Below are 27,009 nucleotides of genomic sequence, written 5' to 3'. Positions count from 1 at the left end.
TCCATGTGGGTTTGGAACACTGGTGTCTCCAGGTGTCACATCCATGTGGGTTTGGAACACTTGTGTCCCCAGGTGCCACGTCCATGTGGGTTTGGAACACTCGTGTCTCCAGGTGTCACATCCATGTGGGTTTGGAACACTCCATGTGGGTTTTGAACACTGTCAGGGATGGTGACTCACCCACTGCTCTGGGCAGTGGGGAGGAGTCCACCAAAACCTCTGCAAGGCCCCATGAATGTGGGTCTAAAGTCACCAGTAGCCTTTTGAAAATGTTGGCTTTAAAGTTTTTCAGGTTGCTGCCTTAGCTGTGAAGTTTAATTCTGATTTGAGGTGTTGGAGTTCCTGGGATGTGCCATGATTTGCTTTGGGGAAAGGTTTATTCAAGTGAAACCCACTTAATTTCTAGTGTACTTCTAAAGAAGTCCATGAGGAATCTATGGTATGTGGCAACTTATTCTGCACTTCCCGGGATGGTGATTCCAGCCCTGCCTTGTGGTTGGTGTTGGCAATCAGTGTTTCCATTTAACAGAAGGCTCAAAAATGATGTGACTGCACTGTTGATACTTGTTTTTAGGTCACACCAGTCTTTTTCTTTCTAATATTTAAATATTGGTCTGGAAAGGGTGCAACTGCCAAGCATTTCTTTCCTCTGTGTGTTTGGCATATGCAGGAGCAGAAGGATCTGGGTTAGAAATGCCCCTTGTGGATATTGTTGCTCTGCTGCAGCGAGCTGCTCTAGGAATGGTTCCAACTGTTTTTATCATGGAGAGTTGTCTCCTTTTCCCTTTGTCCTGGCCCTTTGTGCACATCCATTTGGCTGGAGAGGGTGACACTGCCAGGTTTTGGGGCAATTCCTTTCAGATTTGGGTTCAGTGTTCTCTCTGAAATATTTGTAGGTATTTTGTTGCCATTGAAGAATTCAACCAATGTAGGTTGAATTATCCCCTCCCTGGATGGGTTTGGCACAGCATCAGGTGTTTGAGGACAAATTGGCCATGATTGCTTGGAAACAAAACCTACTTTGTTATGAGATGGGGCTTAGGAAGAGGGGGAGGAACATACAAAACTTGTGCAAAGCCCCCTGAATGTGGCTCTGAAGTCACGAGCAGCCTTTTGAAAATCTTGGCTTTAATGTTTCTCAGGTCGCTGCCTTGTCTGTCAAGTTAAACTCTGATTTAGGGTGTTGGAGTTCTCCAGAGATGTTATAATTCCCTTCAGGAAAAGGTTTATTGAAACGAAACCCACTTAATTTCTAGTGTGCTTGTCCTAATGAAGTCAATGAGAAATCTATGGTATGTGGCAAATTGTTCTGCATGACAACTGCCTTATCTACCAGGCAATGTACTCCAACATAGCTCAGATAAATTGGATTTGATAAACACAATCTCATTTATTTTTTTCCCAGATGTCAATTTGCAGGAAATATGGGATGTTCTGTTACAGCTGAATTTGTAGAAGAGCTACATTTCAAATAGAGCTTTTGAAATGAGGGTTGATCTTATGTTTTCTTTGCAAATCTGTCTTGCATGGCTTACAGAGTTGTAATATCCTGGTGTGCTTTGTTCACCTCTGAAAGCCTCACACTTTTCATTTAAATATCCAAGTCCTGTTGGGTACCATGATGAAGAAAAAAGCCTTAAAAATGAGCTTATTAATGACATTCCCTGTTGCAATCTTGGGTGCTTCATATCCCTAAAAATAAAACAACAGGGTAAATATTGCTTTAAATAATTAATGGAGGTGCTTTAAAGTGTTTGGTGTCGATTTTCTCCAGACTGAGGTTTATCAGAGAAAGCACAGAGCTGAGGAGGACACTGAGGAGGACAGGGAGGAGGGAGGATCAGGAGCTGGGGCACAGGGCTGGATTCAGCAGGGAAGGGCTCTTTGCAGCTGGTCACTCGTGTTCCTGAAGAAATCAGTTCATAATTGACCATTCCTGAGGCACAGCCAAAATTCTCCTGGTTAGCTGGGCTGGTGTGCCTGGAAATAGGCATTCAGAAAATGCCTTCATCCCAATAGCCTGCCCTTTAAAGCAGAAATTGTAAAATGCATCTTTTTAAACACCTCTAGATCTCCTTATTTCTACCAATTAAAAAAAAAAGCCTTTTTATACTATATTAACATACAGCTTTCACAGGTTATCCAAAAAGAGTATTAATTAAATGAACAAGAAGTCTAATTAGAGTTATAAACTCCATATGCTTGTAAATGCCACCATCAAATTTTAAAGCTACACTTTTAGGCAAGATTAGAAACAGCTTCTCCCTCCATTTAGTTTTGTTTTAAGGGTTTCTAGTCCTTATATGCATTTAAATGCATCACTTCAGAAGGGGGAAAGCTTTCAAAATTCAATCCACAATTTCAATTCACAGTTTCCTCAGGAGGGACAGCACCAATCTCTGTGTGAGCAGGGACAGGCCCAGGGAATGGCTGGAGCTGTTCCAGGCAGGGTCAGGGGGGGTCTCAGGGAAAGGCTCTTCCCCCAGAGGGTGGTGGGCACTGACCAGGTTCCCCAGGGCAGTGGGCACAGCCCCGAGGCTGCCAGAGCTCCAGGAGGGTTTGGGCAATGGGACAGGGATATGAGGGATTGTTGGGGTGTCTGTGCAGGGCCAGAGGTTGGACTGGATGATCCTGATGGGTCCCTTACACCTCGGGATGTTCTGTGGAAAGAAATACAAGTAGAAAACAAGTTGATGCCATGTCTTGGTGGTGGCAGAGGGGGTTGTGTTCCCTGGGGGTGCTCTGTGTGTGTGTGTGTGTGTGTGTGTGTGCATTCAGTCTGGCTTTGATAGACATCTTTAATTCATGTTTTTCTTGTCCTTTTAGAGGGTCGCTGAAAACCTTTGTTCACACGGTGCACCTGTTACAGAAGCAGACTGAGCTGGGGTCCCTGCCTGTGGCTGATGTTCTCTACAGGTTTGTGGGGACTTTTCCTCCTTGGGACACTGTCCCATCAGCTCTCAAAATGTGTAAAGTGCATTTAGAGGTGAATGTCTCGAAATGTGATTAAAGTGCTGCAGTTACAGAGCTCTAGGAAAGATCGAAATTTAGTCCTTTGCAAGACATTAGGAAATCAAATCTAAAAGCATCCACTGATTGGGTTTGGGGTGTTAAGATTTTACTTTTTAGTTAAATATTGATCATTTCTTTAAGTGGCTTATGAATTCTGACAGTGAATAATTACCTAAAATATGTCTTCAGGTTATAACTTTAAATGTAGCTGAGTTTTGCTGTCACTGTTCTTTATGTGTCTTGTTTTATTTTCTGCCTAAAGGTTGTTGCTCCTGGAGGGAGGCCCTGGATCCCCCTCCTGTTTGCTTGGGGGGAAGCACATCGTGTCCTGGGGCTTTGAGGACATGTTACCTGCCCCCGATGCCAACACTGGTTCCGGCAGCGAAAATAAAGGTGATTATTTTGTGACTCCTCAGGACGAGCAGGGGAAGGACAGGATGATTTTAGTGGTGATGATGGTGTGAAAATGAATGCACAGCTTCAGAGTTGGGGTGCAGAAAACTTGGCTTTTTGGTTGCTGAAGAGCAGCTGCTGCTTTGGGAAACAATCCAAGCAGTTGGTGCCTTGACCCACCCTGACCCCAGGGGCGATTCTGCAGAGAGGTCACACTGGGCTTGGGCATCATCCACTGCCAGTGCCTCAGTCAGCACAATTCCCTCACCCTGGGCATGATCCCTCTGTTCAATACCAGCTATCACTGGCACAGCAGGTTTATTTTTAGAAGTCCAAGTTCATTGCTTTGCCCCCTTCCCCATTCTCCTTTTGTTTCTGTCCAGTTGGGTTTGTATATTCTTATTATTGTGCTTCCATTTTGTGTTTTTTTCCCTGAATCAAGTCTCAGTTTTTTCTGCTTTGTTTGCCTACTATTTTGCACTAAATAAGAGAGTTCACCTTGGCTTTAGAAATATTAGTTTGATGACATGTAATCCAAGCCATTGGAATTTAAAAATCTGAGTTTTCATTTTAGTCTATCTGCAGCTTTATTGAAGACATCTCTAGTTTTAACATATATAAACAGATTTTCTTGCTCTGACTGTGACTAGATTTTTTTCCTTTCCTTAACTTACTGTTGTGAACTTAAATAGGTTGACTGGTGTGTCACATCTTGATTATTAATTACTGCTCTGTGAGTGGCAAAGTGCTGTGTTTGAAATACATCTTGTCTTAATTGAAGTATTCAGAGGTGGAAGGATCTGCTGACCAGCTTTAAGAAAATTGCAGAACTGTAGCAGAAATTGGATCCGGGCTCAGGATTAGATGATTCTTCCCTGACACTGTGTTAGACCAGCAGGCCTGAGCAGGAAGGTTTGCACAGTCTTAAGCCTTGCTTGTCTTCATCTTGCTGCCAGTTCTGTTGCAAAAGCAGAAAAGAACAGTCCTCGACTTCTTCTCATCACTCTGAAGGCATTTATTGGCAAATATTCAAGTAGTTTTGTATTCAAGTAAAGGACTTTTCCACCTGAAGTGAGTTTGGTTGATAGCCCAGTGTTCCCACAGTTGGCTGTGCTGCTCTAGTGCCTGCTGGGTTTATAGTTTGGAATAATGTGCAGAAAAGGCAAGTTCAGGTTTTTTACAGCACCTTTGGCCATAATACCCAAACCCAGACCTTTAACACCAATATGAGGACACAAGACAGGAGGAGGAGGTTACTCAGAAGGAGATGATGATGTACATGAGAGGTGTGAAACACAGTGCTCATGTCATTTACTCTCTCCAAAGAGAAGCTGAGTGAGTGGCACCCAATTCTTGTTACATTTATTTGGCAGCAGCAGATTTGACAAGCCCGGGATTGGGGTGAGTTGGGGTCCCGTGGGCTCCTCTGCAGGGCCTGGGGAACAAACTGCTGTGTTCCTTGGACTTTGCCTGTGCTCAGAAGCCCTTGGAACAGCAAATAATAAATTCAGTATTAAAAACTGGTTGGCAGTGACCTGTCAGAGCAGCTACTGGTTCTCAGCTGTGACTCTGGAGAACTCCCAGCTCGGTGTCACAGGGGTGGCCCGAGCTCTGTCCCCTCTCCCTCTCCAGATGCAGACCTGGGCCGGTGCCTGGCAGCAGATGGGCTCTACCTGTACACCACCAACTCTGTGGGCAGAGGAATCAGCAAGCTGGGCTCTGGGCTGCACGGCACGCTGCGGTGAGTGGCACTGGGCTCTGCTGTGGGCAGACACAGGAACGGTGCTGGGAAGCCTCTCATGGTGGGGGTGGCAGGGCCAGAGCACCTGGGGGTGGCACTGGGTGAGCTCAGGTCCCTCCCACCAGAACCAGTCTATGGTACTGTGCATTTTCATTAAATGCTATTTTAATGAGTTGGGTTTTCAGCTGAAACTCTTCCTCAGTGTGTTTTCTCTAGAAATACAGAGTAATTGAGGTTGAAAAGGACTTCTGGAGGACATTAGTTCAACCTCCACAGCAGCAGAATAGAATTTCAGATTTAATTTTATTTCTTAATTTATAGTAAGTTGGTTTTTTCTTTGCTGAGAGGGATATACTACAGAATGGATTTGTGATTTTATAGCTGTACAATTGTTGTGTTTATAAGTATTTGTTTGCTAATTATGTCATTCATTTAATAATTACTGCAGCTGTGGCTCACTGTACCTTCTTGCTTCTTTATTGCTTGGAAGCCACGAGGCTTTTTATGTTCAAGTCTTTCACAACAAAAATTGCTGACTTGAATTCAAGCTCAAAGTTCAAGACTGTGCTTTTGAATTGTTGTTCTTGGACAAACCAAAACCCAGGGCAGGGGTTTTTGAGGAGTTCTAATGTGCTGCTGTGCTTTGTTTGCCAGGGGCTTTGTGTACTGCCGGAACGAGGAGCTGGAGACGGGCTGGGTGGCCTTTGGGAACGGGAAGCTGCTCCATCGCCCCGTGTCTTTTGATAACAAACCTCACTACCTTTTCCAGGTGGTGGATCAACATACCCTCCAGGTAAAGGGAACAGCCCATGGCAGAGTTAGAGTACAGGAAGAAAGCATTCTTAACGAATCACACAAATTTTTCACTTTGATTAGTTTTATCCTCGAAGTTTCTTCTTTTCTTTTTCTAACCCTGCCTTGAAATCGCCGTGTGATGGAAGGTGGAAGTTACATTATGGATGGTACTTTGTTTCAGTGTGGTTTTTATGTATACATTTATATATATATATATACACGCATGTATATATTTATGTATACAGACTTGCACTGTTCTGTATCCTGGAGCTCTGTGGGAGCTGAGATTCAGGTTTGTTCAGCTTGGAGAAGAGGAGGGTCAGGGGAGACCCATCCCAGTCCACAATGTCCTCAGGAGGGGCAACTCCATCTCTGCTCTGTGTGAGCAGGGACAGGTTCAGGAGTGGCTGGAGCTGTGCCAGGGCAGGGTCAGGTGGGATCTCAGGGAAAGGCTCTTCCCCCAGAGGGTGGTGGGCACTGACCAGGCTCCCCAGGGCAGTGGGCACAGCCCTGAGGCTGCCAGAGCTCCAGGAGGGTTTGGACAACGGGACATGGGGGATTGTTGGTGTGTGTGTGCAGGGCCAGGGTTTGAACTGGGTGATCCTGATGTGTCTCTTCACACTCAGGATATTCCATGATTCCAGTGTGATCACATTAGAAAGCAATCCAACAACAGCAAATGGACTTTGCCTTAAACCAAGAACATGTTCTTCCTAAACAGCTCATTGTTCTTCCACAGTCCCAAAATTCAGGTGTAATGTTGTTTCAGGTCTGATTGTGGTTTGCAGATCAACAACTGTCCCCCTTTGTAAAACTAGATGGTTTGTTTGCTTTGGGGTTTTTCCTGCCATGGCTTCAAGGATGGATTTACATCTTTATGTCCAGTGTGTCACCTGAGACTGAGTGTGTTTGGATTTGCCTTTTCTTCCAAAGTTTCAAGCAGAGTTTCAAAGAAGTTGCAGAAAGTAGATAACTCTGTAGGATGCCCATTTTCCTTGGGGTACTGTGAGTGTACTCTCCATCCTTACAGAAGAGATGATCCTTTTATTTTTTAAATTTGAGGTTTACATGCATTTGGCAAACATCATAGAAAGCTCTTTGTAGTAAATCACAGAATCACAGACTATTCTGAGCTGGAAGGGACCCACAAGGATCATCAAGTCCAACTCTTAAGTCAATGGCCCACACAGGGGATTGAACCCATGACCTTGGCATTGTTACGACCAAGTTTTAACCAACTGAGCTAATGTAATAGTACTATTAAGTCTAATTTTCAGCCTCTTGGGGACTACCTGCACTTGATCTCTATTTATTTTGAATATTGTTAAGAACCAAATTCAGAAGCAGAACAGTCAAGGTGTCTCTGTCCCACAGGTGTGTCAGATCATCCCCATGCCAGTAAATCACTTCCCGGTGGGCAGTACCATGACCACGGTGCATCTTTCTTCAGATGGCACATATTTCTACTGGATTTGGTCTCCTGCAAGTCTCAACGAGAAAACACCTAAAGGCCACTCTGTCTTCATGGATATCTTTGAAATTATAGTAAGAACTGATGTGGGGTTTATGTCTGTAGTGTTGGTAGCATGGCTGCTGCTTAGTAAATATCAGCACTTTCAAATGGACATTTTACATTGGAATATTTGTCTGTGTAATCTGAGTGGATAAATATGAATAACTTTGAACAGAAGGTGAAGTATCCAATTCCTTCTCCAGGCACAGGACATCCAGCTGTGACATTTAGCAATATGAATCCTCTTGTAGCATAAAGTGTGTTTCTTAGGTCTGCTTTTCTGCTCAGCAGAGGAGGATGGAGTGGGATGGAGCTGGAATTGGGAGGCTGTAGTAGAACAACTTCTGGAAAACCCTAAATCACATCTTCATTAAGGGATGCATTCTTTAATTAAACATCCCCTGGAGATTATGGTCTAAGGAAGTCATTGCTGACACTTTTTGGCTGACAAATTATTTAAAAGCCTCTTTTTACAAAACTTGCCAGTGAACCATCATAAGAAAATACAAGAGGATTGTATATTTTTGAGAAGAGTTCCATAAAGAAACTCAAGTTTATGGCAAGCAGTTGTGTCTTTAAGCACAGGCATAAGTAGAAGATACCATATTAAATATAGGAAATAGAAGATATTATATTAAATATCTTAGAAGATACCTTTAATGCAATTATTCTGTTGAACCATAAAGTCAGCAACAAAAAGATACTCATGTGTCCAGCTTTTATAACACTGAATTTGTGGCAGAGCCTGTTTGTGTCCCTGCCTGATGCCCTGTGGTGTTTAATGTCACTGTGCACCTGAGGGGTGATCAGTGACCAGTGGATTTCCATAGCTCAAGGCTTTTCTCCTCCATTTCCACAGGTAGAAAATGGCATATGTATAGCAAATCCTCTGCAGGAAAGAATTATCTTGATGAGGAAGGAGGGAGAATCTGCCAAGAGCATCAATGAGATGCTGCTGAGCCGCCTGTCGCGGTACAGGGCGTCCCCCTCGGCCACCCTGGCTGCCCTCACCGGCTCCACCATCTCCAACACGCTCAAGGAGGACCAGGCAGGTCAGAGCAGCTTCACTGTCACAGCCAGGGGTGACTCTGGGCATTACTGACCTCTTGGGACAGCTAAAAATTAAAAAAGTGTGTGTTTTCCCCCCAGATTAGGTGTACACAGTAATTGCTTGGTGCTTGAGTTAGCAGTTCCTTTGCTAAATTAGGAATTGATTTGGAGCAAAGTTTAGGAATGAAAAATGGGAAGAATTCTTGTAGCATCCTTTTCCAATGCAATTATTGGATTGCTTTATACCATATTTGAGCAAACTGATAATTCCAGCTCTCTGCTGGCAGATCAGCTGGGCTTCTAATTGGGATATAAAAATGGCCTGCAGTTTAGAAAATGTAACTTTTGTTTCACAAGTCAGTTGAAAATTGTAAATTTGAACTAATTTTGTGGGGTTTGAGGTAATTTGCACAATGTTTGGGTATTTTTTTAATGGAAATAACCCAAGTTTAGTACGGAATCTTGAATGAACGGTGTGGATGACTTTGGGGATGATCTGGAGCTTTCTAAGATTTGTCTTTAACTGAGTAAAATCTTAGCTTGTCTTGAGTTATTTCTCTTCTTCCTTCATAAGCACATGAGTTTTCTTTCTTCAGTGTGAAACAATTAAAGGTATTTCCATAAGAGTAAATTATAAATGAGGTAGCTCTGCTGCCAGGGAATTTGGCAGAGTGAGCTTGAAGAGCTATTTTAAAGGCTGCCTTTTGCCATTTAACAACTTGAGTGCTTCTGAGGAAGGAGAGTAAGTGGTTATTCTTGGCTAATTCTTTAGGCAGAGCCCAGGAAAGTGTTGATCAGCTGTTGCAGGAGTGAGATCATTGTGGCTGTGTACGTTTCCTGTGGAGCAGGAGGACTTAAAATAGGAAATGCATAGTGGCTCTCAAGGGGTGCTTGGATGGGAGGGGATAGTCTGGCTCTGAGGTGGTGCTTTCAGGTGGTTATCACCATCCAGTGACTGAAACAGTGGTGGTTATACTTCACTTTTTATTAATTTCTTTTGTAGTTGTTCTCTTTGGGGAAATAATGTGTGAGACTTTTGGGATTGATGTTGGATGTGTGGGATTGTGAGGCCACCCCTGTTTGGGGAAGCTGTGGCTGCCCCATCCCTGGAAGTGTTCAGGGCCAGGCTGGACAGGGCTTGGAGCAGCCTGGGACAGTGGAAGGTGTCCCTGCCCATGGCAGGGGGTGGCACTGGGTGATCTTTAAGCTCCCTGACAACCCAACCCAGTCTTTGATTCTGTACAAACCTCTTAAACAGCTTCTAAATACTTCACAAAGTAGCCAAAATGAATTTCCATATTGATTTTTCAATGCCCTGAATGAGAGCCTGCCTTGCTCTGAAGAAATGCCCGTTTGTGTTACCTTTTCTGGTCCCTGTTCCAGCTGCCAACACCAGCTGTGGGCTGCCCCTGAAGATGCTGAGGAGGACCCCAATCTACACGTGTGGGACATACCTGGTGATGCTGGTCCCTCCCCCGGGGGGATCGGGCAGCTCTGCCACCCGCTCACTCTTCGGGGGAACAAGTGCTTTGTCCTCTTTAAAAAGTAAGTTGGGTGCAATCCTGGCAGGCTGGGAGTCCCAGGCTTTCTGAAATACAACAAACTTCCCAGAAATTGATTGGAGCTCTGTTCCTGTGCAGTCCTGGCCTCCAGCCTGGTGTTCAACATCTCAGATGGGCAGTTCACCAGCCGGGCAGATCTCATCGATGCCGCGGGCAGTTCCCTGGGACGTGGGGCTCTGGTTCCAGGACTTGGTGAGGAGGGGATTCCTTTTCTGGGAATATTTCAGACCCTTACATTCTAAGTAATGAATCTGGGTTTTTATTTGCAGTAAGCAGCTCTGCAGTGGGTGGGGTTTCATATGGGTTTGGATCTGCTACAGAAACACTTTAATTTTCTAACAAACAGTCTTAAAGTTGGTGTGTGCAATATTTTGCTTTCCTTAGGTGCTTGTTATGATACAATGAATAACATGATCTGGACGTGCTCCAATGATTATATTGATCAGTGGTGCAATCCTGGGAACCAGGCATTCCACTGTGTGTGCCAGAGGCTGGGAGTGAGTCACGTCATTACAGAGCCCAAAGGTGAGCTAAACCCACAAGTCAGCACTTCATGCAGAGTGGAAATGAAACAGGTGATTATCAAAGCATGAGTAGACAGAAACTGCCTTCTGAAGGTCTGCTGAAAGCTGAGTTCATTCTTGAAAAGGTATTTGTAAACATTGGCCATGGTTTAGCTTTGCTTTGAGAAAGGCAAAAGCACAAAGCCAGGTGTGGAAGTTCCCTGGTTCTGACCTCCTTAGCACATGAAAAAGTGATGTGGGTAGTTCTTCTGTGTCCTGAAGTTCATGTTGTTAATGATACGTTGCTTTTTAGTTATTTTGTGTCCCGAAGCTCATGCTGTTGATGATACATTGTGTTATAGAAGCAAAGGCTGATGATAAAATCTGTGTTGATTTTCCTGTTCCAGGGGATGCAACAACCACAAACGAGGTTATCAACCAGTTACTGCACCATGTTGGTGCCATGTGTATCCACCAACTCAACCTCCTGGCAGCCAGCAACAACCTGCCCATCACCAACTTTCTGGGCAAGCAGCATCCCATCGAGGCCCATCACCTGAGCAGCATCTGTGACATTATGGAGAAGGCCATGGTGAATGGGGACACCTGCATCATCCGCTGCATCCTCGTGGTCTTCCAGGTACAGAGGCCTCTGGAATGCCCTTCCCAGGAAACATCTGAGACATTGAAGGAGTTGGTTTGGAGCACAGGCAGCCACTGCTTTCATTGCAGCTTTTGTTGATTTAGCAGTGGCTTTGCAGTATCCTATACACTCATTTAAGAGTGCTAATTTAAATATAAATGTAATCCAAAGAGGGTTTTTTCCTTCTTTCTTTCCCCCCCACACCAGTTTTTAGATCCAAAGTCTCACTCTGACTCTGAGATTTCCAGTGACCCAGACAAAGTGCAGATAAGGAGTTCATGTGATCCATGCTTATGTTTTAATACTAATATTTTTCTGTTTGATTTTTCTTAGGTGGTTTTTAAGTTTTTCTTCAGCCCTCAAACAGAAAGGAACAGAGATATTGTTAGAAGGTCTGGCCTGTTGCTTTGGCAGTTACTGATGGCCCCAAGGGACCAGATCTGCTCTGAAATCCAGAAGGAGGTTTGTCTGGCTATTAGGTAAATATCTGTATTTTCAACATTCAAATTGTACTCAATGGTTTAATTTTTAATTCATATGATAAAAATTAGTGTGATCAATTTTAAGGCATAGTGTGATAAAACTATTACAGTTTGTGTCTCTGGAAGAAGAGAAAAGCAGTGGGTTTGTCCTGATGAAATAATAGTTAGCAATTACTTTTAATACTTCCAATTTGTTGCTTTTTTATTGGCTGTCTTAAGGATTTTTTTGAATGTTTATTATAAAATAGTTGCTAAATTCAAGCCAAGTTCTCTGCACTTCAGTGATGGCTTGAATTATTCCATATTTAGCTCGTAGAGTTTCTTGGTGCTCAGGAAGAGGCAAAGCTGATGTTGGCAGTTGTTAGACCCGTGTTTTAGGTGACAACACTGAAGTTCTCCTGAGCAAAAGGAATGTAGGGAGAAGCAGAACTAATAATACCTCAGGAATGCTCTGAGATTAGAGGCCCAGGGGAAACAAGGCTGGTTGTGTCTCCTGCAAAGGAGATAACACAAGACTCAAGGCCGAGGAGCACTGTCTGCAACCTCCCAAGTGCAAATATCATTTGCTTCCCTGGGAAAGTGCTCCAGAGTTGAGAGCAGACTCTTCTCCAGATCAACCTGCATTTCCTCTTTGTGAATCACAACACTCCAGATTTCTTTATGCAGCTCCGAGTGAAGAATAGTGTGTCTCACTAAGGTTATCTGGCATTTCAGGGGCTTTGGAGAGGGCCAAGGGCGGCCTGTGCCCTGTGTGGTCTCCTTGTCTGACTTTTTTTGTTAAAAATCCCAGAGGTGGGGATTGGGGAGTATTTCCTTCCTCCTGGGAGGATTCTGATGCCAGTGGAACCTCAGACTTACCTTGCAGTGTGTGATAACTCTTGCTGAGGTTTGTATCAGAGCTGATCAGCGTGAGCCAGGGAGGAGGAAGCTGCAGCAATCTCTGCTCTCAGTGTGGGGCTGAAAAACATCCCAGGCTTCTCTGCTGTGAGAGTGGTACTGAAAAATACAAGGGAAAAAGAAAGGAAAAGGTTGTATAATCATTTCAGCACTTACAGACAGTCAGGAAGTGCTCCTTTGAAGGGATTGTGAGCTGCTGTCTGGATGTGGTAATTCAGGTAGGAAGGACAAAGTTCATCAAGTTGAAGGGAACAAATATCTTCACAGGGAGTGTTTCTGAAATGCTCAGTCTGGAACCTTCTGTGGAGCTCAGACTTCTATAAAAAGCCAGCCTTCAATAAGTATAAAACTGCAGCAATGGGGACTTCTTGGTTGTTGTGTTTGTGTTTTCCATTGTGCTCATCACAGATAGGCCTCGGCTCTTTCCCTATCACCAGAGCTGTTGTTCTCTGATCCATCCTCCTTTCCTGACATCTGTTCTGAACAACATGACTGTGCTGTCCCATGTCCAAGTGGCCTATGGGGAGTCTCAGAGCGAAGCAAACAGCTCTTGGAAAAGCTTTTGGACCCCAACAATAACTACAGTTGATTACAAGAGATTTCTGGAGAAAACAGCTGCTTATTTCATTACTAATATCAGTGTTAAAATGTGTAATATACCTTTGCAGGTTGGAAAAAGCCATTACACAGTCACTCTAAATGTGATAAGTTGAGTCTGTGACTCTCAGATTGTTTTGTTCACTTCTATGTACGTTAAGTAATACATGGTTTTATTTTTCCTTCAGCTCTGGTTTAAACATCCTGTATCCTGGAGAAGCAGAAATCAATAATTTATTGAAACTGGTCTTAACTGAAGGTGAGAATGTGTTACTGATATGTGAGAGTGTGGGTTTTCTAACTGAAAACAAAGAGGGAAATACTTCTCAAGCTCTGGAGAGAGAACAGCTCAGGGCATTGAGAACTACTTTAAATCCATTCCTTTCTAGGAAATCATGGAATGCTTCAAATTCTGGAGCTGCCTTCTGCATGGCCAAGGGTGGGCTGGGTGGGGAAAAGCAAACTCTGCAAGTGCCCAGTAACCAAAGGGAGTTTTAGTCCTTGGTGAAGGAGTTACAATGTCCTTCCATTCCCTAGGAAATGGGAATTTGGAGCTGGTGCTCAGGGATGTGTTACCTCACAGGAACCTGTTGGTGTGGCAGGGGTTGGGATTTCAGGCAGAGCCTTGTGCAGAGAAGGTTTTCAGTCTGTAACATGAGGGCAAACACACTCCTGAGCAGCACTGGGTGTTAGGCAAAATATCAGGGGAAGTAAAAGTGAATTAATTCTCCAAAATGCTGCTTTCCAACAGTTCTTGCTTGCCTTTTTAGGGGAGAGGAACAGTGGGCTGTCTCAGCTGCGAGATGTTATCCTGACCAATTTAACTGAGCAGCTTCAGAACAACAGATTTGGAAGTGAAGAGGATGAGCATTACAGGTAAAAACAGTCCCCACTTGCAGTGTGTGCTTCTCTCCTCTGCTTTGGGTGAATTGGCATGAAGTTCTGCTCAAATTGCTGGTTGTCTCACTGCAGTGGGACTGAAATGCTGCCTCTGACTGTGTGGGTAGAATTTCATTAGGATGAGGGAAAGAGAAATGTGACTTTTTAGGACAAACGTTGAGGTCTCTGTGCACAGCCCTGGGTTGGGGTTCCCTGCTCCTTTCTGTGTTCATGGTGAACAGGGAAGGATGAGAAGGATGATTTTATGTGACTTCCCAGCAGTAAAACTGCCAGTCTCAAGTGGCTGTTCAAGCTGGGAGGAGTCTCCTGGAGGGGCCATGAGAAGTCACAGGTTATGTCCCAGTGCAGGAGATCCCTGGAAATGTTGCCTGATCATGGTTACACATGTCAGGCTTGGTTTCCTTGGTGTCTGAGTCCCTGGAGTTGAACAGATACTGGCTTTGCTTTCACACAGTTTGTGGTACAGCTTGCAGAGGCTCTTGAGCTATACAAAATACCCAATAATTAGGTTGGTAACATTTTTACACCTTTCTTGCCTTTTTAAGATTAAATGATGAGCTCTTGCACTACATTCTCAAGATTGTTGTCCGAGAATCTTGTGTCTTAATCACCAAGTGCCAAACTGTATCTAAAGATGATTTTCAAAGGCTTCTTTCAACTGTGCCTGTAAGTAAAATGTGTTTTGATAAAAGCATGTTTACCTTTGGCTCTTTTTCTCCTTAAATCTGTTACCTTCACTGAGTTTGTGGAGTTGAAGTTTTCACAGTTGTGTGTCTTAAATCCAGAAAAAACAGTGTCTTTTGCTTCTGCTGTGCAGGGAAGGAAGGAACAATTTCTCCCAGCAAAGTAAATCACACAATAATGCTAAAAAAGAGGTTTCTATGTGGATATATTTTCCAGTTGCTCTGGTAGCTGTTTCAGTGGAAGGGGAGTTGGTTGTCTCTCAGTTTTGAAAGCATCACAGCAGCTTAGAAACCAAGAGATAAAGTTGTGTGTGATGATTCACACAAGAAGAAAGGATTAACATTTACAGACAAAAATGAGTGAAAGTTGACATTTGATGGTAAAAGGATGTGCAGATGTTTTCTCAGGATCAAAGGGAGATGGGCTTCCATGAAAACACTGGGAGGGGCCAGGAAATCATGGCCTGTGCTGCAGGAGGATGGGAGAGGAGAAGTGGCACCTTCAGGAATTAAATTGAACTCTGTGGTGGCATTTCCTTTTAAGAATTAAATAATTCTTACAGTACTTGAATGTTACTATGATGTTCCATATTTGAATAAAATGATGCTGCCTCTGTACTTTTGTGAGTTATTTCAGAAAATTCAGTGTTTTGCAACCAGATTCTTCTCTAAAATATCTATTTAAAAAAAACCTGCCTCAGGGAAGTTATTTTTTGCTCTTGCTTGTCTTGTTCCTCAACCTTCATTCCCCTTTTCACTTTGGAAGTGCAGGGAGTGCCTGACTCCAGGGGGATGATGAAAGGTTCAGATAATGCAGAGTATGTTATTTGTTTCAAGGCTGCCTCCTCCTGCCTGAGGTACCTGATGGCTGTGCAGAACCACCTCCTCAGTAACACTGTTTTGATTAAACCCGATGACAATGATGACAGTGACAGCTCCTTGCAGGGAGAGACATTGAAGGTACAGGTAAACACCAAGTTTTATTCTAGTATGGCTCTCTACAGTCACTGTGCCTGTGACACCCCATTTCTGCACTGCTTTCTCCTCTTGTTTTGTTGGGCTTTTTCCTCTCTGTGTAGTTAAATAGCTGGAGAACAGGAAAATGTCTGCAATGGAGTTTGCAGTTGTTCTGTGTTGGCTATTCCAGCTTGGGTTCTGTATTTAGTGAGAGCAGAGCAGACGCTTCCTTCCTAAATAAGTGTATAATGAGGGTTAAAATGTGTCCTTATAAATATGTGGTGGTAAGAAAATTCATGTGCCAGGAGTCCTTTCTGGACACATTGCCCCCAAATGCTTCCCCAAGTCATACAAGTTGTCCTTGAAAAATTATTTTTCAAACTTAAATAGAAGAGGATTTTCTCCTCTGCCTTACTTGGCCCCTGCTTTCATGCAGTTCTAACTTAAAAAGCTTGTGGAGAGCCACCTACATCTGTTGTATGAAATAAAATTAATAAGGTTTGTGGGAAGGAAGCTGTTAGAAGCCAGTGTCTAGTAAGATTTATTAAAATGGTGTCATTTCATATTACTGCTGGAATAGCCTTCACCAAACTCCCAGGAGCCAGATGTGTCCTGGCTTCAGGTTGTCTTATAATAATTCTCCTCTGATGGTATTGATTTCTGAATTTTTGGCAGTGTTCCTAAGCTGGTTCTGTCTGTGGCTGTCGCCCCGTGTGTGTGCCTGTGGCTGTCGCCCCGTGTGTGTGCCTGTGGCTGTCGCCCCGTGTGCCTGTGCCCTGCTGCAGCTCTGCAGTGACAGCTCAGTGTTTTTCCTTGTGTTCCCTCCATTTTCACTGTGCAGTTTGTGTCTCTGCAGTGCTGCCCATGGTCAGGACATGGTGTCCCCAGTGCTGTCCCCTGACTGGCTGTCAGCCCTGTGTGCTGCCCTTGGGGAGTGCTGTCCTCCACAAACTGGGTGTGCAGCCCCCAAAACATCCCCTGCTTTCTCCCAGCGCTTTGGGGTTACCCCGGTCACATCTAAGTGTTGGCTGAGTGTCCTGCTGCAGGCCTGCCAGGTCACATTGCCATTCTCCTCATTTGGAAAGCCATCCTTTTGTCCTGTGGTCCTTTCCTGGGGGTTCTCTAAGAACTGAAGTATCCTGAAACTCTCTTTGTCCCCAGGAACTAAAGACCAGCATTTTGTCTCTTGCCACACAAATTCTGACAGGATGTGATGAAGTCTTAGAAATGCTGCAACAAGTCACTACAGCACTAATAAACAGTGACATCTCTGACAGGGAGCAAAGGTGAGATGAGGAGGGGTTTGCTGCTTTGGAAACAGTGCTGCTTTTTGTGGCTTACTGTGCAATCACCATTAAAATTAATTATTCTTTATAACTTACTCCTTATAACTTTGTACAATTACAGGTAACAGTACTTGTTCTTTATAGCTTATTCCTAGGTTTATACAATCACAGTTAACATTAATTATTCTTTGTAACTTAAGGTTTAAATGTATAGGAATATGTTTTTTCCTATAGCCTTGGTTTAGCACTTCTCTTACAAAGAATTTTGAATCAGACTCTCCATGTCACTCCTGATAATCTGTGAGTTGCTGTGACTGTAGGACCCTCAAATTGGGAAGGTTTTAGTTGGTTACGGTGGTATTTATGAGTAGGTTAACTGGAAATAAACTGGAATTAACTGGAAATACTCCTGTTCATTTTGAAATTCCTGATTATTACATGTCTAGTAGCAAGACTGGATATTTTATCCATGGCAAGCCCTGGATGTTGTTGATATCCCATATTCCATCAACAGCAACACCTTGCCCTTCCCTGTCTTCCCTCCTCCTACAAATAAATGTTGGGAATGGGATGCAAACAATCTGTGACCTTCTCTCTCCTTAAACAAACACCTCCCTCTCCCAGCTGTGTTTCAGATTTCAGTGCTGCTTTCCTGTGCCCACAAGATTAGTTGTGTTTGTTGACAATACACAGTTCCTTGGAGATATTTTCAGATGGTTTCAAGCTCAAATATATTTTTGTAGCTCCAGATTCTTTTCAAGTACTTGGAGCTGCATGTGCTGAGAGCTGATATCCAGCTGAACAAGTACATTTGTGTTTGGTGGGGACTTTCATCCTGTGGCCAGGAGAGCTCAGCATTCCCTAAGTAATTATTAAACTGTTGATTTACTGTCCCCTGCTGTCTGTTTAGTGAGGATTGTCTGCCAAGACAAGGTCACTGACACTTTACAGAAATGTTTTCAAGATGAATTTTTGGTGGATTTTTTTAATTCAATGCAAATATTCTCCACTGAATTTTGAATTGGCTGCCACAAGATTAAACAACTGACTCAAAAGAGAAGTGACTTTGTGTGAAAACAGCTGTTCCTGTGCAAACTTTGCCTCTCCTTACAGGTTAAAAGGCCTGGAGCAAATCACAAAGGCCACCATGCTTGGCCACCTGCTCCCTGTCCTGCTGACATCTCTGATGCACCCCAACTTGCAGACCCTCACCATGGCTGATGCTCTGATGCCCCAGCTGGTGCAGCTGGTTCTTTACACCAGTCAGGTATGGGCTGCAAAGGTCAAAAACTGTTCTAAAAATGCTTCTAAACAGGCTCTGAAATGCTGCAGATTTGGGTCAACTTCCTGCAGTGACTGAGCCACAGATCAGAGTTCAGGGATTTCTCAGGAGCTGCCAAAGCTGCCAGTGCTGAGTGTTAAGTTTGCTTTGCTACAGTGATGATTTATTGTCAGCAGCAACGTACAGGGGGGGTTGTTAATGGTTTCAGTAATGAGCTTTTGGAGTGCTCTGCTGTGTGCATGTCCCTGACACTGTGTCTCTTGGCCACAGACTGCTCTGCTGCTCAAAACCCAGTCTCCAGTTTTCTCGGAGCTGAACAGCTCCCCCAGCTGTGCCTCGGAGCAGAAGGGGAAGCTCCTGCCTGACGAGAGGTGATTGATTTCCTGTGCCCCGGGGGCTTCTCCTGGAGCTGCAGTCTTGGTGTGGCCACTGCTGGGGAGAAATCCTAAAGCAGCCATTCTGATTTTAGGGAATTTGTAAGGGCATGTTGTAGTGATTTCCAAGCCTGGCTGAGATTTATATAAGCCTTTACAAAAGGCAATTAGTTCCAATTTTTTTTGCATATACAATTAAAGTATTAATATCTTCAGGTTGTTTACACAGAGTGTGGTTTGTTTTGTTTTTCCCTTCACCTCAAACATTAGGAATTAGTTCCAAATATTCCTCTTAAAATAAATCAGGCTCAGGAAGACCATCAAGAGAAAATGTAAATTGCTCTGGCAGCATGAGATACAGAATTAAAACCATTGCAAAGATGTTAAATGGTTTAATTTACAGAGAAAAATATAACTACTTTAAGTCCTGCATTTAAATGCTGTGTCTCAGCTCAGAGTTATCCTGCTTAGAAACAGAAACAAATAGCTAAATTAAGTAAAAATTGCTTATTTAAAAGCAGTTGGGTTGGAGAGTTTGCAGTTGAAGACCTTGTGAAAATGTTCAATCCAAATGATGTCTGAATTCCCTCAGTGCAGTTATGCCCAAAGCCAGAGTCAGCACCTCGTGTCCTCATGGAGAGGTGATTTTAAGGACTTGGTATTTTCATGTCTCTGTGCTGAATTTCAGGGCTGATTTCTCCCTGTGATTGCAGGATGCTGGAAGAGAAGGAAGAGCCAGGCTTCCTCACTGGGCTGAAGATCCCTGCTCCCTGGGCTGCTGGGAAGACTGTGGAGACAGTTCATCCCGTCAGGGATAACTATAAATTTAAGGAAACTGTCCACATTCCAGGAGCTCGCTGTTTGTATCTTAGATTTGACAACAGATGCTCTTCCCAGTATGACTATGATAAGGTAAGGAAGGGCCAGTTCAGAACCTCTGGAATGAGGAATTTTCCTCTAAAGTAGTCGTGGTAGTTCTGAAATAGAACTGTGAGACATGCCAGAGGTGGGGTGGGTTGGGTTGGATTTTCCTCTCAGAAATTCCTATCAAATCCTGAGGGTTTTTTAAAAATAGTTCCAGGATGGCTCAGCCTGTCAAAGTTTGACTTCTTTCTTACTTTGGCTCTTGTTCAGTTTTCCTTACTCCTCAAATTCCAATGGAGCTGCCTGCTGTGATCAGCACAGCTGGTTTAAGGTGGGCAGAACTGCAGAGGTCCCTTTTTGCCCTGTTTACATGGATTAATAGGAACAAGTGCTTCCATTCCAACAACACAACTGACAGCACTTAAAGTTGTGTTACCAGAGAGCTCCTTGTGCTGCTTGCTGATTCCTGCTGTCTGTTCCTTGATACAGAGCAAGTCTGTGATGCTCCATTAGTTATTTATGGGCATCTTTAATATTAATGTCACCCCTGAGTGGTTAAACTCCCCCAGAAAACTTTGGGCTTCATCTTGTTCCCACTGAAGCAGCTGACAAAGCATGGCCTTTGGTGGGAGCAGGATCAACCCCTCGGTGGTGGAGGTGTTCTGGTGAGCTCCCATGAGCCCTGGAATTCAGGATCCCCTCTGTGCCTCAGTTTCCCCATCTGTAAAATGGGGATAATAATACTTACCTGCTCCCCTCACAGAGCTGTGAGGGTTTGTTAATGTTGGGAAGCGCTTTGAGAGTGGCAAGCGCGGTGTGAGTGCTAAGTATTATTATTATTTTTAGGTTTTCTTGTTTTTCTCTTACAGTCTAACAGTGTATTTTATGTTTTGAAGTTGGTGATCTATGCTGGTCCTAACACAAACAGTAGGAAGGTTGCTGAGTATGGAGGCAATACACTGGGATATGGCAGCCGTAGTGTCTTAGGAACTGGGTGGCCCAAGGACTTAGTAAAGGTACAGTATTATGATCCAACCATATTTCACATAGAAATCTCCCTTTTGGAAACCATGTCAAGCCCATTTTACCCTCATAGCAATGAATTCCACGCTTTTAAATGTACATTCAGCCCTGCTAAGTGAGATGTTCCTTGGGGAACATCTTTAAACTCTGCTGTATGTTACGTGTGGTGCCTCTCTTGTTTTATGCCTTACTGGAATTGCTGCTGGAATGTTTCAGGCCTGGAGTCTCTAATGGCACTGCTCTTCTCCTAAGTACCTCCTCCAGGGAGAGGTTCCTGCACAGACTGAGCCTGTGCAGATTTTCTTAAGGTCTGTGGGCAGAAGTTTGATCTTATAACAGTAACACCCAAAGTAGGAAATGTAAAAACTTTCCAGCCTTTTCTGTTGTGTTTTAAAATTCCTTGGGATGCTTTTGGCAGTAAAACTGAGACAGAAGAATCCCTCAAACTTCTTGAAACCTCAGCATTCAGCAGTGTGTTCCCTCAGACTCCCTGCAGTGTGATTATTCTTTTCCATGTTTGTGCTGCTGCCTTGTCTCACATTAAAACTGGGTTTATATACATAACAAAAAGTCATTTTAACAAGAAAATCAAGTGGTAATAAACTGGGAAGCAATTTCAGGCAAGCACTCCATTGTTCACAGTTGATGGAGTTTAATTTATTTCTCACACATAGATTTTGGTATTGCTCTTTTAGCAAACTCTTGTATTAATATGTTGTCATTCTTCTAATTGAAGAGCTTGTCTGTCCTCCTTCAGGAAGAGAATTGTTAATTATTGCCTGGGTTCTTGCAGACAAACAATGACAATCAAGGCTAAGTAACACACTGATAGAGCCTACCTTTGATTGTACAGCTGTGGTGGTTCTTTTTGTTTTACTGTAGGTAGCCAGCAGCAAAACTGAGGTTAAATAGCCTGCTAACAGATACCCTTGGAAAAGGGGAAAGCCTTAAATCAGAACATGTAATTAGAGATAATAATGCTCAGATAACTGTCATTAGAAGCAATAATCTGTAAAATAAGCCTGTTTGTTTCCTTAATTCTTAAATGTGTCTTCTTTTTCCCGCTCCTCCCACCGCCCTGTGCAGGTGGAAGGGGACACAGTGACGTTCTCGTTCGAGATGCGCAGCGGGCGGGAGCACAACACGCCCGACAAGGCCATGTGGGGCTTCGCCTGCACGGTGCGAGCTCAGGTACTGCAGCCCTGCAGGGAGCCTGCCCCTGCCTGCCCCACACACCCCCTGCCTGCCCCACACACCCCCTGCCTGCCCCACACACCCCAGTGCCCCTGCCTGCCCCACACACCCCAGTGCCCCTGCCTGCCCCACACACCCCCTGCCCTGCCCCACACACCCCCGTGCCCCTGCCCTGCCCCACACACCCCCGTGCCCCTGCCCTGCCCCACACACCCCCGTGCCCCTGCCCTGCCCCACACACCCCCGTGCCCCTGCCCCGCCCCACACACCCCCGTGCCCCTGCCCCGCCCCGCCCCACACACCCCAGTGCCCCTGCCCTGCCCCACACACCCCTTGCCTGCCCCACACACCCCGGTGCCCCTGCCCTGCCCCACACACCCCGGTGCCCCTGCCCTGCCCCACACACCCCGGTGCCCCTGCCCTGCCCCACACACCCCGGTGCCCCTGCCCTGCCCCACACACCCCGGTGCCCCTGCCCTGCCCCACACACCCCGGTGCCCCTGCCCTGCCCCACACACCCCGGTGCCCCTGCCTGCCCCACACACCCCAGTGCCCCTGCCTGCCCCACACACCCCAGTGCCTCTGCCTGCCCCACACACCCCACACCACCTGGGGATGCTCCTCCAAGCTTGGTATTTCAACCAGTACCAACTTTGGGGTTTGGGCCATGAGACAAATCACCTGTTGGCATGAGCCAAGGTTTAGATGTTTGGCTTCTTAGCTGGAGGTTCCTGTGTCTCATGCTCAGGGATTATGGAGATAGTTACTATCAGATAATGTCTTCTCTGTGTCCTGGACCTGGGGGAATCATAGAATGGATTGGGTTGGAAAAGACCTCAGAGATTATCAAGTCCAACCCTTGGTCCAACTCCAGTCCCTTTACCAGATCATGGCACTCAGTGCCACGGCCAATCTCAGGTTAAAAACCTCCAGGGATGGGGAATCCACCCCCTCTCTGGGCAGCCCATTCCAATGCCTGAGCACTCTCTCTGCAAAGAATTTTTTCTGCTCTCCAACTTCAATTTCCCCTGGCAGATCTTGAGCCTGTGCCCCCTTGTCCTATTGCTGAGTGCCTGGGAGTCACTTTAATATCCCTTGCTGCTTGTAGGTCAGGATTTCTTTGTGACAACCTGGAAATCAGTGATTTAATGAGGAAGTAATGATTCCAGCCTGTAAAGAAATGAGGAGAGGGATACTGGGATCAATACAAGGAATCTTGAATCCCTCTACCAGGAATTTAGGACTAGGCCTGTGAGATGACAGTATGAACCAAAAATAACTTTACCCTTTCCTTCTTGGTTCAGGAAAATAACGTTTAAATTCCTTATTTCTTGTCTTGAGGTCTCATAAATTGCTATTAGTTGTTAAGCCTTTTTTCAGTGTACTCTGTGTAAGGGATGTGACTGATACAGAGCTGTATCTCTTATATATAAGCTTATGTATAAAATCTATCTTGAAATATGTTGGGAAAGACTTCCTGGTTGATGGATTGGTTGAACCCATCCATGTCTCTGCTGCAGGAGTCCTCAGAGGATGTGTCAGGAGGTTTGCCCTTCCTGGTGGACCTGGCCCTGGGCCTGTCTGTGCTGGCCTGTTCCATGCTGAGGATCTTGTACAATGGACCAGAAATTACCAAAGATGAAGAAACCTGTCAAGAGCTCTTAAGATCCAAACTGTTACAAAGGTAAAGAGATCCATTTTGATCTGAGTTCCCATGTGTTTTTTTCCTGTGGGAAGGTGGCTTTTGTAGTTGTGCCCAAGCCTTGTGCTTCGAGGGGATGTTTGGATACTTTTTCCTGTAGAGAACAGAGGGGTTTTCTGAGAGGAAAAGGAGAGTTGGGTTATGCTTGGTAGAAGCCACACTTCATGTGTTGATATGTAACTGTATTAATGACTAAAGTCTTTGTCATGGTGTGTTGACTGATGTGTCTTGATGAAGAGGAGGGAGAGTTAGAGCCCCCAAAAAAACCTCCTTGATGTATTTTTCCAGGTGCCAGTGGCAGGTGGAAGCCAATGGAGTCATCTCTCCAGCCCTTACTCCGAGCCCCTCTCCATTGCCTCTCACCATCGATGAGGACAGGGAGTTCACATACCCCTCTGATGTGCTGGTGCCTCCTGTGGGACACTACTTTGACCTGCCCAGGATCAGGCTGCCTCCAGGAATCATGATAAAGCTCAGGGAAATCTCTGGACGTGCTCGGCCTCAGTTCAGACCCAGCATCAAGTGGGTAGTCCTGGTTTCAGCCTTGCCTGGGAATGAATGCAGCATCCTGTTATTTGTGAATATGATTTGCCAAAGCTTGTCTGTTACTCCTCATTCATCACTTTGGCTTGCCCTCTGTCCCTAGGGAAGTGATCCAGCCAGAAGTGATGGAGGAAATGGTGGTTTCGTGTGTGATTAAACATTTGAATTTGGTTGATGCTCTCCAGTCCCTGATAAATTTCCAGTACCAGGAAGAACACGCTGAAGAATATGATTTGCTTTGTAAAATCATGGGAGAGACCTTTAAGAAGCTAAATGCCATGGAGAGACAATTGCAGGTAAAAATCAAATTGCATTAAAGAACCAGAAGACTTTGTTTGAGAATAAAAGTGCATTTTAGAAACACAGAAATACAAAATGTACTCAGATTTTTTCTTTTGATGTCTCTTTTGCTCCTTAAGGTGAACAAGTGCAGTAAGTTATTTTTGTCTCTTGATTAGAGCGTGGCTGAGCTGGAGCAGAAGTGGCAGAGCGAGGTGGATGATGCCCTGCATGGGAAGCTGGAGAACAACGTGCCATTCTTTTATGATTACCACTTCAACGAGGTGAGCTGGGGCTGCTGCATGTGCTCACACTCAGGCTGCCCTCCCAGAACCTGCTCATCCCTTCCCCTCGCTTTGTTTAGAGCAAGATGAAAGAGCTGGAGCTACTGTGTTCCATGAAGGAAGTTTGTTTTGATGGAAGTGACCTTGAGAACGTGGTCCTGGCATTAAGGTCAGTAGGTGGCTGGGAAGGGGATTCAGGGAAGGTGTGTGAAGGATGGGCAGCTGTGGGATTTCAGTGACTTCCAAAAACAGTTTCGTCTGTTTAAATTGTCAAAAATTGTGCTAAATATATCGGTATCAGTACCTACAGCTAATAGTACTTCCTAGCAGATCACTTATTTCTTTAATTTTTTTCTGCTTTCCACCCTATTGGCATAAAATAGGTTGATGTCCTATGCCATCTATAAACTGCCCTTTCTCACAGTAACACTTCTTTCAGAAAGCATTAAAACACAGTTGAGTTCGCTTCTTTAATTTTACTTTCCTAATCTTAGGGAGAAGTTCTTCCAAGAGGTGAATTCCCTGATCCAGAAGACCTCCCATCCCCTTGCAAAAACAAAAACCTTAGTGAAGAGCTTGATGAACAGAGCAGAGCTGCTGCTGCACGTCACCATTGCAGCACAGTCTGGTATCACCAGGAGCATCTCTGGTACCCCTGCAGAGACTCCAGGTACACATTTCATTTTACCAGCATTTTCTAAATACAATTTATTTACTTGCTTTTATTTTCCCTCTTTCACTGAAAATCAAACCTTTTTCAAATTAAGTTAGTTCCTTTACAGTAAGTTTTCTGATTGCAGAAATGGTGGTAAATTGAGATCTGAGCAATATGTGGAATTTAAACCTTAGTCTCCTGATTTATTGGGGGAAAATACTTAACCAAATCAAAAGAGAACTAATCAGAAACAAGGCCTGGAAACAGGAACATCCTCAGCTTTTAGGCGCATGTTCTCACCTAGTCTGGGTTTTTGCTTTCACTGGAGCATCCAGTACCTTGCAACCAGTTTGTGAGCAGCCTCCCCCAGCAGGAGTGCCACTGGTGTTGTGTTCTGTCTTGCAGCCTGTAAATCTGCCTCGGAGGCCAAGGTGCTGTGCCAGGCTGTGCGCCAGCCCGTGTTCCTGCGCAGCATGTCAGCCCCATCCGACCTGGAGATGATCGGCAGCGAGGACCTCGAGTTCGCCCGCGCCGCCCCCAGGTAGGGGGTTTGTCCTGCCAGCTGCCCGGGAATTGGCTCCCTGCGGGGTTAGTTTGGGAATTCTGCAGGCATAGCAGGGGTTTGGTCACTGGGTGAGGTATAACCATCAGATATTCCACCCGTCCCATCCGGTATCCCAACCAACCGTCCCCCGTCTTCCCAACCAACCGTCCCCCGTCTTCCCAACCAACCGTCCCCCGTCTTCCCAACCAACCGTCCCCCGTCTTCCCAACCAACCGTCCCCCGTCTTCCCAACCAACCGTCCCCCGTCTTCCCAACCAACCGTCCCCCGTCTTCCCAACCAACCGTCCCGTCTCCCGCAGGCGCCGGCACGTCACCAGCCACCGGAGCAGCTCCTTCACTCTGCTGCAGTCCCTGGCCATCGAGGACAGCAGGGACAAACCCACCTACAGTGTCTTACTGGGGCAGCTCTTTGCCTTCATCGGCACCAACCCCGACCAAGCGGTATGTCCCGATGGGATTTTCAAATCCCAGCCTGCAGCCAGCAGGAGGTGTGTGGTGTGTGTGTCCCTCATGCCCCCCAACCCTCGCAGGTGTCCAGCAGCAGTTTCCTGCTGGCTGCCCAGACCCGCTGGCGCCGTGGGAACACCAGGAAGCAGGCACTGGTGCACATGAGGGAGCTGTTGACGGCGGCTGTGCGCGTCGGGGGAGTCACCCACCTCGTGGGCCCCGTCACCATGGTGCTCCAGGGGGGACCAAGGTGGGTCCTGGTCTCCAAAAGCAAGCCGTTGGGGCTCTGGGGAGGGTAATAAATTGCTTACAAGTAAAACCATGAGAAGGGAGTAGCTGAGAGGGCACAAGTTGGCAGAGGTGAGGTTGCAACAAAGACCTTGGGCCCTGTGGGCTGAAAAGGCACAAACTTGTAAGAAATGCTTTTATTTGTCTGTAGATGAACTTTTATAGTGGGGTGACATGTCCACAGATGTGTATATAGGGTATTTTACTCTCTTGATTTAATTCTAAATTGATGTTAATTAGGTATTCGTGGTAGATTAGAGCTGATGCTGTCATCTAAATTCAGCAAATGTTTTGTATTTTGTTTGTAGTCAGATTTCAATCATGTCTAAGCTATAACTACCCTACTCCTATTAACTTTTATTTCATATGGAAACGTTAAATGACATGCAGTTTTCCTTCCAAATCTCCCTTGAGTAATCCCTAACATGTGCTCATTATAATTTTTTAAAGCTGCACTTGGAAGTTTGTTAATTTTATTTAACCTAGCAAGCCCTC

The 27,009-nt window shown here is 45.1% G+C and overlaps 1 protein-coding gene across 4 annotated transcripts in view; it reads left to right on the top strand.

Annotated features, from left to right (window-relative positions):
- HECTD4 (HECT domain E3 ubiquitin protein ligase 4) overlaps nucleotides 1–27,009 on the top strand; it is a 74,270-nt gene that overhangs the window by 12,973 nt on the left and 34,288 nt on the right. Inside the window, exons 3-32 of one of the 4 annotated variants that reach the window (XM_071572086.1) lie at nucleotides 2,827–2,916; nucleotides 3,275–3,405; nucleotides 5,038–5,146; nucleotides 5,801–5,939; nucleotides 7,316–7,486; nucleotides 8,314–8,506; nucleotides 9,888–10,049; nucleotides 10,145–10,258; nucleotides 10,451–10,591; nucleotides 10,977–11,209; nucleotides 11,546–11,691; nucleotides 13,377–13,447; nucleotides 13,959–14,064; nucleotides 14,634–14,754; nucleotides 15,609–15,731; nucleotides 16,890–17,014; nucleotides 18,128–18,281; nucleotides 18,567–18,667; nucleotides 19,384–19,582; nucleotides 20,431–20,550; nucleotides 21,644–21,748; nucleotides 23,272–23,435; nucleotides 23,742–23,975; nucleotides 24,100–24,292; nucleotides 24,455–24,559; nucleotides 24,640–24,728; nucleotides 25,054–25,229; nucleotides 25,620–25,755; nucleotides 26,079–26,220; nucleotides 26,310–26,476. In XM_071572086.1, coding sequence (XP_071428187.1) covers nucleotides 2,827–2,916; nucleotides 3,275–3,405; nucleotides 5,038–5,146; nucleotides 5,801–5,939; nucleotides 7,316–7,486; nucleotides 8,314–8,506; nucleotides 9,888–10,049; nucleotides 10,145–10,258; nucleotides 10,451–10,591; nucleotides 10,977–11,209; nucleotides 11,546–11,691; nucleotides 13,377–13,447; nucleotides 13,959–14,064; nucleotides 14,634–14,754; nucleotides 15,609–15,731; nucleotides 16,890–17,014; nucleotides 18,128–18,281; nucleotides 18,567–18,667; nucleotides 19,384–19,582; nucleotides 20,431–20,550; nucleotides 21,644–21,748; nucleotides 23,272–23,435; nucleotides 23,742–23,975; nucleotides 24,100–24,292; nucleotides 24,455–24,559; nucleotides 24,640–24,728; nucleotides 25,054–25,229; nucleotides 25,620–25,755; nucleotides 26,079–26,220; nucleotides 26,310–26,476 — 4,260 coding nt within the window. Of the gene's footprint in view, nucleotides 1–2,826; nucleotides 2,917–3,274; nucleotides 3,406–5,037; nucleotides 5,147–5,800; nucleotides 5,940–7,315; nucleotides 7,487–8,313; nucleotides 8,507–9,887; nucleotides 10,050–10,144; nucleotides 10,259–10,450; nucleotides 10,592–10,976; nucleotides 11,210–11,545; nucleotides 11,692–13,376; nucleotides 13,448–13,958; nucleotides 14,065–14,633; nucleotides 14,755–15,608; nucleotides 15,738–16,889; nucleotides 17,015–18,127; nucleotides 18,282–18,566; nucleotides 18,668–19,383; nucleotides 19,583–20,403; nucleotides 20,551–21,643; nucleotides 21,749–23,271; nucleotides 23,436–23,741; nucleotides 23,976–24,099; nucleotides 24,293–24,454; nucleotides 24,560–24,639; nucleotides 24,729–25,053; nucleotides 25,230–25,619; nucleotides 25,756–26,078; nucleotides 26,221–26,309; nucleotides 26,477–27,009 lie in introns of all 4 variants that reach the window. The other 3 variants (XM_071572084.1, XM_071572085.1, XM_071572083.1) reach the window with 3 other exon arrangements.

Source organism: Pithys albifrons, chromosome 17, assembly GCF_047495875.1.
Source record: "Pithys albifrons albifrons isolate INPA30051 chromosome 17, PitAlb_v1, whole genome shotgun sequence".
Lineage (NCBI taxonomy): Eukaryota > Metazoa > Chordata > Aves > Passeriformes > Thamnophilidae > Pithys > Pithys albifrons.
The sequence above is the reverse complement of the archived record's forward strand: the minus strand, read 5'-3'. Positions and strand labels throughout refer to the sequence as shown.